General features: G+C 38.2%; 1 protein-coding gene across 1 annotated transcript in view; it reads right to left on the reverse strand.

Moving 5' to 3' along the window:
* def6a (DEF6 guanine nucleotide exchange factor a) overlaps nucleotides 1–11617 on the reverse strand; it is a 17985-nt gene that overhangs the window by 698 nt on the left and 5670 nt on the right. Inside the window, exons 2-10 of the mRNA XM_016502209.1 lie at nucleotides 9799–9939; nucleotides 9381–9560; nucleotides 7945–8172; nucleotides 7587–7733; nucleotides 7232–7340; nucleotides 6323–6621; nucleotides 5787–5953; nucleotides 1478–1676; nucleotides 807–897 (exon numbers count right to left, since the gene is read on the reverse strand). Coding sequence (XP_016357695.1) covers nucleotides 807–897; nucleotides 1478–1676; nucleotides 5787–5953; nucleotides 6323–6621; nucleotides 7232–7340; nucleotides 7587–7733; nucleotides 7945–8172; nucleotides 9381–9560; nucleotides 9799–9939 — 1561 coding nt within the window. The remainder of the gene's footprint in view (nucleotides 1–806; nucleotides 898–1477; nucleotides 1677–5786; nucleotides 5954–6322; nucleotides 6622–7231; nucleotides 7341–7586; nucleotides 7734–7944; nucleotides 8173–9380; nucleotides 9561–9798; nucleotides 9940–11617) is intronic.

Genomic DNA, 11617 nt, shown 5'->3' on the forward strand with positions numbered 1-11617 from the left:
GGGCAGTGTAGAGTAGCACTTGTTGTTTGTCATTTCTCTGATCACAAATGCAGACAGGGGTTTATGTTTACGTGGCGCGATCCAATGCAACGCAACGCGTAAAAAGACAGTATAAGTCATTATAATCAGTAATTATGTCCCCACTGGATGCAACAAATGCCTCGTTTGTAATGGGTTTTAATGTGTTTGTCTCGTCGCTCCGGCCGGGACACGGCATCAACAGTATGTGAGGGGCGTAACATTTCCGTCTCACGCTTGAGGTATTCGGCCAATCACAACTCACTGGATAGCTGGCCAATCACAGCACACCTCGCTTTTTCAGACCGATGAGCTTTGTAAAAATCGACGCGTTTCAAAAAGGCGGGGCATAGAGGGGAAACAGTAACTTACAGGATGTGGAAAATAATGTGTTTTTTAACTTTAAACCGCATAAACACATTTCATTACACCAAATACACAAAATAATGTTCTTTTTAGCAGCATCATATGACCCCTTTAAGGAAATGAGGTTATCTGCATTCTTTTCTCTGAAACCACAGTGAAAACGAGTGGTGCAGACCTAGATTGCATGCCACTCACAGCCTTTGCATTACCCTCCTACTCAACATATGCTGAAATGCCAAGTTAAAACAAAGATCTTGGTTCTATATATAACATTTTAAATTAATCTTCTCTTTATCAGCCAAATTCAAACCATGAAGCATAAAAGCTGATGAGCTGAAAAGCTGATGTCATAGTCATGTTAAAGATAAACAGTGTGAACTGGATTGTGTTTTGAAACATAGTAAATGAGTTAATATGCAAACCTCCTGGTCCAATAGGATGCATTAATCTGTTCATCTGAACGTTCCAGTGTTTAACATTGGTGCTGGCCTGACGCAGCTTCCTTTGAGCAGCCTGTCAGAATACAACAATACCGATTTAATCAGTTCTCAATCAATCAATCAATCAATCAATCAATCTGTAAACTAGTTTAGTTGATTTGACTGTTGTTTTAATTTTTTTTTTTAACAAATCTCTTATGCTCACTAAAATACGTTAAAAAAAATTAATAGTGTGAAATATTACAATTTACTCATGAATTTATTCTTATTATTTATGGCAAAGCTGAATTTTAAAATTCTAATATTTGGTGCCCAAGAAACATTTCTTATTAGAAGTGTTGAAAACAATTGTGCTGCTTTATATTTTGTAGAAATAGGGATTTTGTTCAGGATTCTGATGAATATGAAGTATTTATTTATGATAGATTAAAAAATGTCTTTACGGTCACATTTGATAAATTTAATGCATCCTTGCTGAAGAAGTATTAATTTCTTCAAAAAAAAAAAAAAAAAAATTCTTTTTTTAAATGGGTCATGTAGGTCTTGCATTATAAATGACAACAAAATCCTGACCAAAACCATACAAACTAATATATAAATCTGAGCTAATCCCTCTGCCCTTTGTTAGATCAAAACACTGTAGAAAAGCTCACCACCACATCCTGGTCCACTCGGTGCCGATTGGCCCTGACCTCCTCCAGCTGCCTCTGTGCCTCATCCAGAGATCGAGACTTGCTTTCCATTTCCTGTTTGAGCTCTTGTTTCTCCCGCTGGGCACGCTGGATATATTCCTCCTGCTCCTCACGGAGAGACATAAGGGCCTTCATCTTCTCCTCTTCCTCAGCCAGTAGCCTGTAACAATGAGGCAGTGAGCGATCAAGCACAACGCAGGTTAAAATAGTACTGTGCGTTCAAATAATGCTTGTTTTATTAGCATAATAATTTGAGTAAATTAACTTGTCATGTTAATTATAAAATTAACATGAATTTCCATGATCTATGTAATCCAGCAATCTTTATGAATGATCCAGAGAGCATTTTGTGCTTCACTGGATGGAAGAACATCTGATGTGCCACAAATTTGCTGACCTAGAATGACCTAGAACCCAGAATCTTAAAAATGTTTCATTAATTTTACATGTGTCAAATAATTTCTTTGTCTAAAATCTAAAATTCCTAACACTTTACGTTCAGTGTGGTCTCAGATTCAATGTGCACTCAACTGTATATTAATATTTAAACTGTTTTATTGTTTACAATGGCATTTTGCATGCATGTATTGTATAGTGAATAGATTTGTAACAGAAGTAGAGTCGTATTGTATTTACTGAACTAGAAACAGGATTTATTTGTATATACTTATTAGTTTGTATATATTCATTTCTCTGGACAAACATATTTATGTTCAAAGAGCCTCTTCTGTCCATTAATTCCTCTGGTAACTTCCTCTTGATGAATTCCTGCATAGCATCATGCAATGTTACAGGGGAGAGCTTTTAAAACATTATATTTCCTCCATGAATAGTACTAATGAGTATTAGCACCTTGTTTTGTGTGACACAACGCTTGACTGATTACACAGACACTATTGGAAGATAACTGAACTGGATGATGACATCACTGAATCATCAATGAACTGACTTTAGCTGAAAAATGACTCTGTTATTGTTTTCTTGCATCATTGACAAACTATTTTCCTGTTTAACACTGTAAAGCTGCTCTGACATAACCAGTATTGTATAAAGCGCTATACAAATAAAGGTGACTTGACAACCCAGCACATTTAATAGAAAACGCAAAGAGGGAACCAAACAGTCTGCAGATGTGTTTGTGTGTAAAACTGAGCATGGGTGCATTGCTCAACAGTGTTTGTGTGCTGCTGCTCACCGAGCCTGTGCATAGCGGAAGGCCTCTTCGTCCTGCCTGGCTTTGATTTCCTGTTGTAACGCCTCCTCTAGCCGCTGCTGCATGGCCTCCAGTTCTTTAATTCGTGTTCTCTGTCTCTCAGCCTCGGCCTCTTTCAGTGCCATCTCAGCCTGCATGCTCGCCCGCGCCTGCACACACCCAAACAGTGGTCAGATATACCTCTCATTGACTTCTCTTTATCCATCTATTAGAAGTGAGTTCAGAATCATTTAAAATTCCAATTTAGTTTCTGAATTTGAACTGAATTCAAACTGAGGTAGCAAACAGTCTGCAAAATTGCATTTTGTAAATTAAATGTAAGAAAGCAGAAATAAGATGAACTAAAATTCAAAGAAATGTATTTTTAATTGTAAATTGTAATTTTTTTTTTAGAAAAGTTTGTCATAACCAATTTTGAATGATGACATGACAAAACCTTGTTTGAAAGCTTTGAAGAAGTTAAAATTTTGATAGATAGATAGATAAACAAACCATAGATAGATAGATAGATAGATCACCTCTTCCGCCTCTTTGAGCTGGATCTCCAGAGCCTGCTGGAGTTGTTCGTGTTGCTGTCGTCTGCGGAGTTCGTCCTGCTCCAGCAGTGTCTGTGCCTGCCTCTGCGCCTCCTTCAGCAGCTCCAGTTCTGCCATCTTCCGCTCGCGCTCCTCCTGCAGGGCCCGTAAGCGCTGAAGCTCCTGCTCCTTCGCCTCCCTCCTCTTCTCTCTCTGTTCCCGCTGCTCACGCCGTTTCAGCTTTAGGTCCTTATGAAGAGAAGTTTTACCCTCCACATGCAGCCGGATGGCTGTTTGGATAGCTGGTGGAAAAAAAAGGAATACTATAAAGGCAAAATTGTGCACTTTTGGAAAATAAAATTGATTGGTGTCAAAGTGTTCTAAGATGTTTTAGCATTTTGCTATGCAGCTGCTTTAGTGTTGTGGTTTCTAGGTGATTGCTTACTGGCCCAAGTCAAAAAAAAGTCCACCTTCAGGTCTCTCTGATAATTTAGTCTTAAATTTATGGGATTTTTTCACCTGTTTTATCATCCACCAGGTGTAAGTCACCTAGGTAAGTTCAAAAGTTCCCCTGTGCAGTTTCATTTTAGTAAGTCTCACGAAACACCCAGTGAGTAAAAAGTCAACCTTCGAAATGCCACAGGTTTCCACTAACAAAGGCGTTTCCAAACCACAGTGACAAGTGATGAATTTTCTTTTTTACACAACAACAATGGCCAATTGTAAATGTAAAGAAAAGTATCCTGATGAACAAGGTGTTTCTTGAAGAAAGGGAAACTAGACAGGGAAATAAACATCTTCAAACTCTCCTTAAAATTTACACAGCCACATTTGAGGTGAAAAACAGAATACCTGAGGAATTATCAAAAAGCCAAATCTATTGCATGCAGACCTGTAGTCCACTCCTGCCTCTGTTTGGTGTCAGACGCGCTGAGTTCATAGGTCTTGGGGAGCGTTTTCAGACAGAACATACACCTCTTCCCATCTCTGTCAGGAAGTACCTTATGTATAGAGCAGAGAAACATTTCACACATGGCTCTGTCACAGAAGTAGATGTTTGTACTGTGTGTTAATGGACAGCGTGGGGAAACATAACCTACTGGCCATGTCAATAACCAAATAATAATGCTGACAAGTTCCTGTGTCTCATATGTATTCACGAGGTGGCACTGATACTAAGCCACTATAGAATTATACCAGCTTTACTTCTAATAACAACATGCAAACCACAGACACTTGTACCCTACCTCTACACAGCAGTTTCCATCTAGCTGGATGTTGCCTTTACGGTCTTTGCGGTCCTCGCTAGTGAAGTAAATTAAAGTGCTGGGTCTCAGGGTGAACCAACGCTCAGTCCAGTTTCTCCTCAACTGACCTTTCTTCCACAGATATCCCTGGTGTCAAGAAGAAAGGATTTTTAAAAAATAAATCAATCAAATATACCCATAGACACATAATTGCACAGAGAGTATTTGCATTCATCTTCTCCTCTTCCTCAGCCAGTAGCCTGTAACAATGAGGCAGTGAGCGATCAAGCACAACGCAGGTTAAAATAGTACTGTGCGTTCAAATAATGCTTGTTTTATTAGCATAATAATTTGAGTAAATTAACTTGTCATGTTAATTATAAAATTAACATGAATTTCCATGATCTATGTAATCCAGCAATCTTTATGAATGATCCAGAGAGCATTTTGTGCTTCACTGGATGGAAGAACATCTGATGTGCCACAAATTTGCTGACCTAGAATGACCTAGAACCCAGAATCTTAAAAATGTTTCATTAATTTTACATGTGTCAAATAATTTCTTTGTCTAAAATCTAAAATTCCTAACACTTTACGTTCAGTGTGGTCTCAGATTCAATGTGCACTCAACTGTATATTAATATTTAAACTGTTTTATTGTTTACAATGGCATTTTGCATGCATGTATTGTATAGTGAATAGATTTGTAACAGAAGTAGAGTCGTATTGTATTTACTGAACTAGAAACAGGATTTATTTGTATATACTTATTAGTTTGTATATATTCATTTCTCTGGACAAACATATTTATGTTCAAAGAGCCTCTTCTGTCCATTAATTCCTCTGGTAACTTCCTCTTGATGAATTCCTGCATAGCATCATGCAATGTTACAGGGGAGAGCTTTTAAAACATTATATTTCCTCCATGAATAGTACTAATGAGTATTAGCACCTTGTTTTGTGTGACACAACGCTTGACTGATTACACAGACACTATTGGAAGATAACTGAACTGGATGATGACATCACTGAATCATCAATGAACTGACTTTAGCTGAAAAAACGACTCGTTATTGTTTTCTTGCATCATTGACAAACTATTTTCCTGTTTAACACTGTAAAGCTGCTCTGACATAACCAGTATTGTATAAAGCGCTATACAAATAAAGGTGACTTGACAACCCAGCACATTTAATAGAAAACGCAAAGAGGGAACCAAACAGTCTGCAGATGTGTTTGTGTGTAAAACTGAGCATGGGTGCATTGCTCAACAGTGTTTGTGTGCTGCTGCTCACCGAGCCTGTGCATAGCGGAAGGCCTCTTCGTCCTGCCTGGCTTTGATTTCCTGTTGTAACGCCTCCTCTAGCCGCTGCTGCATGGCCTCCAGTTCTTTAATTCGTGTTCTCTGTCTCTCAGCCTCGGCCTCTTTCAGTGCCATCTCAGCCTGCATGCTCGCCCGCGCCTGCACACACCCAAACAGTGGTCAGATATACCTCTCATTGACTTCTCTTTATCCATCTATTAGAAGTGAGTTCAGAATCATTTAAAATTCCAATTTAGTTTCTGAATTTGAACTGAATTCAAACTGAGGTAGCAAACAGTCTGCAAAATTGCATTTTGTAAATTAAATGTAAGAAAGCAGAAATAAGATGAACTAAAATTCAAAGAAATGTATTTTTAATTGTAAATTGTAATTTTTTTTTTAGAAAAGTTTGTCATAACCAATTTTGAATGATGACATGACAAAACCTTGTTTGAAAGCTTTGAAGAAGTTAAAATTTTGATAGATAGATAGATAAACAAACCATAGATAGATAGATAGATAGATCACCTCTTCCGCCTCTTTGAGCTGGATCTCCAGAGCCTGCTGGAGTTGTTCGTGTTGCTGTCGTCTGCGGAGTTCGTCCTGCTCCAGCAGTGTCTGTGCCTGCCTCTGCGCCTCCTTCAGCAGCTCCAGTTCTGCCATCTTCCGCTCGCGCTCCTCCTGCAGGGCCCGTAAGCGCTGAAGCTCCTGCTCCTTCGCCTCCCTCCTCTTCTCTCTCTGTTCCCGCTGCTCACGCCGTTTCAGCTTTAGGTCCTTATGAAGAGAAGTTTTACCCTCCACATGCAGCCGGATGGCTGTTTGGATAGCTGGTGGAAAAAAAAGGAATACTATAAAGGCAAAATTGTGCACTTTTGGAAAATAAAATTGATTGGTGTCAAAGTGTTCTAAGATGTTTTAGCATTTTGCTATGCAGCTGCTTTAGTGTTGTGGTTTCTAGGTGATTGCTTACTGGCCCAAGTCAAAAAAAAGTCCACCTTCAGGTCTCTCTGATAATTTAGTCTTAAATTTATGGGATTTTTTCACCTGTTTTATCATCCACCAGGTGTAAGTCACCTAGGTAAGTTCAAAAGTTCCCCTGTGCAGTTTCATTTTAGTAAGTCTCACGAAACACCCAGTGAGTAAAAAGTCAACCTTCGAAATGTCACAGGTTTCCACTAACAAAGGCGCTTTCAAACCACAGTGACAGTGACGCATTATTAAAAAAAAAAAATACATTTAAAGGTTACATAACAACAATGGCCAACTGTAAAATGTAAAGAAAAGTGGCCTGATGAACAAGGTGTCTCTTGAAGAAAGGGAAACTAGACAGGGAAATAAACATCTTCAAACTCTCCTTAAAATTTACACAGCCACATTTGAGGTGAAAAACAGAATACCTGAGGAATTATCAAAAAGCCAAATCTATTGCATGCAGACCTGTAGTCCACTCCTGCCTCTGTTTGGTGTCAGACGCGCTGAGTTCATAGGTCTTGGGGAGCGTTTTCAGACAGAACATACACCTCTTCCCATCTCTGTCAGGAAGTACCTTATGTATAGAGCAGAGAAACATTTCACACATGGCTCTGTCACAGAAGTAGATGTTTGTACTGTGTGTTAATGGACAGCGTGGGGAAACATAACCTACTGGCCATGTCAATAACCAAATAATAATGCTGACAAGTTCCTGTGTCTCATATGTATTCACGAGGTGGCACTGATACTAAGCCACTATAGAATTATACCAGCTTTACTTCTAATAACAACATGCAAACCACAGACACTTGTACCCTACCTCTACACAGCAGTTTCCATCTAGCTGGATGTTGCCTTTACGGTCTTTGCGGTCCTCGCTAGTGAAGTAAATTAAAGTGCTGGGTCTCAGGGTGAACCAACGCTCAGTCCAGTTTCTCCTCAACTGACCTTTCTTCCACAGATATCCCTGGTGTCAAGAAGCAAGGATTTATTTATTTTTTTATAAATAAATCAAATATACCCTCATAAACATAATTGCACAGAGTATTTACTGAAAGTTGCTGGTATCTCAATATATACACAATGAATCATTATTTAAAGGACAAATGGCCCAGTTTCCTGAGAATGACACTACACAATAACAGATATGATTATTAAAGCCAATATAAAGCCAATACCTCTTTCAACACATCACCAACTATTTCCCGGTACACCTCCTCTATTGCCATACTGATGGTTTCTTTGGCAATGCCCCTTGTTAGTTTCCCAGAATTCATCATCTCCAGAAAGGCCCACACAGTGAAGCCGTTCTGCTGAACAGAATCTTGGGAAATGAAGTCTTCCAGTTCCACACAGTTCAGCTCAACACTCATGGCCATGCATAACTTCTTCAGTAAATATTCAACCTGTGGAAAAAAGCAACAATATTCTCATGTGAGATTGTGTGAAGATAAGAGCAGCCATTTGATGCTGCTGCGCATTTACCAACCAACTTCAAAATATCGTGTTCAAGCAGCACTTGTTTATTTTAACACGGCAACGAATATAATTGCTTTATAGCTATGAAGATTTTATAGCACCAAGATTTATGTTTTTAACCCATTCTTTCTTTCTTCTCTTCTGTGAAACTGTCACATGTTACATTTTACCAACAGTTGCAAAACGGGGCACAGGAAATCAACCAAGCTGCAAGACAAGAAACAGCACAGGGGCATTGAAAAAACAGACACATTCAGCAAAGACACATAAAAGAGAGAAAAAAGACAACATTATTTTAACCATGTAAATACAGTTGCCAAAAATGATATGCAAAAGATTTACAATACTGTAAACAGTTTGTAAAGGCTTGACTGTACTATTTTATAGGTCAGATCAGCTCTGACATCTTCCCAGTGACAGCTACATCACCCTTGTTTCCTGACCAAAGCTATTTAAAGATAGCAAACAACTGCTAGTATGAAGGATGTATGCACGTATGCAAGCGTTGTGCCATTCACAATTAAAAGCAAACAGGGTACTGATGAAAATGACATAGGCCACTAGCAGATTTGGCCCTATGATTATGTCAGAAACAGAAAAACCTGCAGGGCTTTTGATGATAAACAGTTTCGGATGAAGAGGGAAAACAGAAAAAAGCAAAGAGCATATAGACAATGGCGGTCCTGTGGTAAGCAGCAGGTTTACGGGTGTCCGATGTGATTTACACTCACATTCTCAGCATTGTGATAGAGTCAGGAGACAGAAAAAAGGTACAAAGCATATTCTAGTTTTAATAGGAGTAAGATAAAGGCCCTTAAAGTATTTTTAAGCGTATTTATGAGTCGCACTTAATGCGTGAATGTCAATGCATTAAACAAAATTTGAAACTAACTTTTAACCAACTGGTCTCTTTTAAGTAGATGTATGAAGCCAGTTCTCCTCAGAGAACAAATAGGACTTGGTTTGAAATTTGATTAAATAAAATTTATTTATATAAGTGTGGCTTAAATATATAATTATACTATTTAAAACCTTCCAGATAAGGAAAGTTCTAGTACTCATAGCAAAACTGTGTACTGATGGGATTAAGGCTTCTAAAAATGGATCTAAATAACAAATAATGCATGAATCTCACCTCACCAGGGATCATGACCAGAGGATATCTGTCCTCTGAGAGAAATATGAACAGGCACCAGAGCCGGAAGGCGTCTTTTCCAGGTAAAACACTTTTTCCCTCTGGTCTATAGTTCTTCTTGGCAGTAAGAGTCCAGCAGAGCTCATCCACATTTTCTTTGACAAACGTACCTTCCACCACCTTACAGAGAGGAGACAAACACTCGGTGAGAAACTAACTACATGACCAAGAAATGCAAGAATGTTAATGATAAATGTTAGAACAAAATGTTAATGTTGATAAGAACAATGCTTTTTTTCTTTATTTTTTTTAATTATTTTCCAAAAAACACATTGTCTTACACAGGATGATATATAAAGCCTTTGTCTCAAGACTAAACACATACTAAGGTGTAAGAGAATGTAGCGAGGCTGTGTACCTTGTCCAGGATGTATTTGTTGAGGTAGGGCATGTATCCCTGGCTGGACACTGGACCGTCGTCATCATCTCTGAAGTGTTCCTCGAGAGCCGCTGGGTCGTGTGGGATACACAGAACTGTGTAAAGATTATGAGACAAGACCTGCAGAGCAATAGCACAGATCTTAAACGACATCATATGCCAATGCTCATATATACACACAAACTGTTACATGGGAATTTATTGATTCTGTTAGTATTCCATTAAGGAATTGGTCACCCAAAAATGAAAATTTGCAGAAAATTTACTCACCCTCAGGCCATCCAAGATATAGATGAGTTTCTTTCTTCATCTGAACATATTTGGAGAAATTTAGCATTATATCATTTGCTCACCAATGGATCCTCTGCAGTGAATGGGTGCCGTCAGAATGAGAGCCCAAACAGCTCATAAAAACCATCACAATAATCCACAAGTAATCCACACAACTCCAGTCCATCAATTCGTGTCTTGAGAAGTGAAAAGTTGCATGTTTGTAAGAAACAAACCTATCATTAAGGCGTTTAACTTTAAACTGTCGCTTCTGGCCAAAATACGAGTCCATTATCCATAATAACGCTTCCTCTAGAGAAAAAGTCCTGACATCAAAATCCACTGACATATTTGTTTAGAACTGTTTTGGTCTGTCTTTGCTTGTAAACAGAGCTTGGTCTGTGCATATTTATCTCGATTGAGACGTGACAACTTTTTCACTAGAGTAAACAATATTATGGATAAAGCACTATTTTAGCTGCATTTTAGCTGGGAGCAATGCTTTGAAGTTAAAAACTTCTTACTAATGAATATGTTTCTTACAAACACTTTTTTTACAAACATTTTTTACTACAAAAGACATTAATTGATGGACTGGAGTCATGTGGATGACTTATGGATTAAGATATTTTTAACAGCTATTTGGACTCTCATTCTGACGGCACCCATTCACTGCAGAAGATCCATTAGTAAGCAAGTGATGTAATACTAAATTTCTCCAAATCTGTTCTGACGAAGAAACAAACTAATCTAGGATGGCCTGTGTTTGAGTACATTTTCAGCAAATTTTAATTTTTGGGTGGACTATTCCTTTAAGTTTTCCACCATTTTGCTGTTCAGGATATGCTTGAAATGAGATTTTCAAAAGCATAAATATTTAATGCATCTTTACAACCAAGGTTTGAAATTAACACCCGCCAAATGTGGGTAAAAATCAGCTGTGGCGGGTAACGCTGTCAAATCACTAGCCAATTTGGGGTATTACTTTTCGTAAGTTATGTTCACTCATTAATTTCTTGGGGAAGTTGCATGTATGCAAGCCAAATCTGCGCAGGTTTAGCGCAAATACTGAATTCGTGAGACATCATGACATTATCGAGTATATTGCAAAAACCAAACAAAACACCTACAGAGGCACGCATACGCGACGAGATGAAGTCTGGTTAGACCAACACACAGGCTTTAGTGCGCGTGCGCATTTAGAGTGCGTTATTTCACTGCATGATTCAGTCTATTAATATGCATTAAGAATGATCACATAATTCAAGATAAGGGGGCAGAAAATGTATATATTATATCCATTCATATAGTTAACCAATTTCACACGAAGAGTGCCATTTTTTCTTTAAAAAATCAGCATGGTTACAAATGTGATATTTATTTTATACAACAGTTCAATAAACAATAAGTTAATATCAAGAGACTTACGTTCTAGACAACATATTGGCTGTTTTTGCGCTATTTTACCAACAAAAAACATTCCAAACACAGCCACAGTACTGTTTTGCGTCTCTGAGCAACATGAAGT

This window comes from Sinocyclocheilus anshuiensis, unplaced genomic scaffold (genome assembly GCF_001515605.1).
Source record: "Sinocyclocheilus anshuiensis isolate Anshui unplaced genomic scaffold, SAMN03320099.WGS_v1.1 scaffold477, whole genome shotgun sequence".
Taxonomy (NCBI): Eukaryota; Metazoa; Chordata; class Actinopteri; order Cypriniformes; family Cyprinidae; genus Sinocyclocheilus; species Sinocyclocheilus anshuiensis.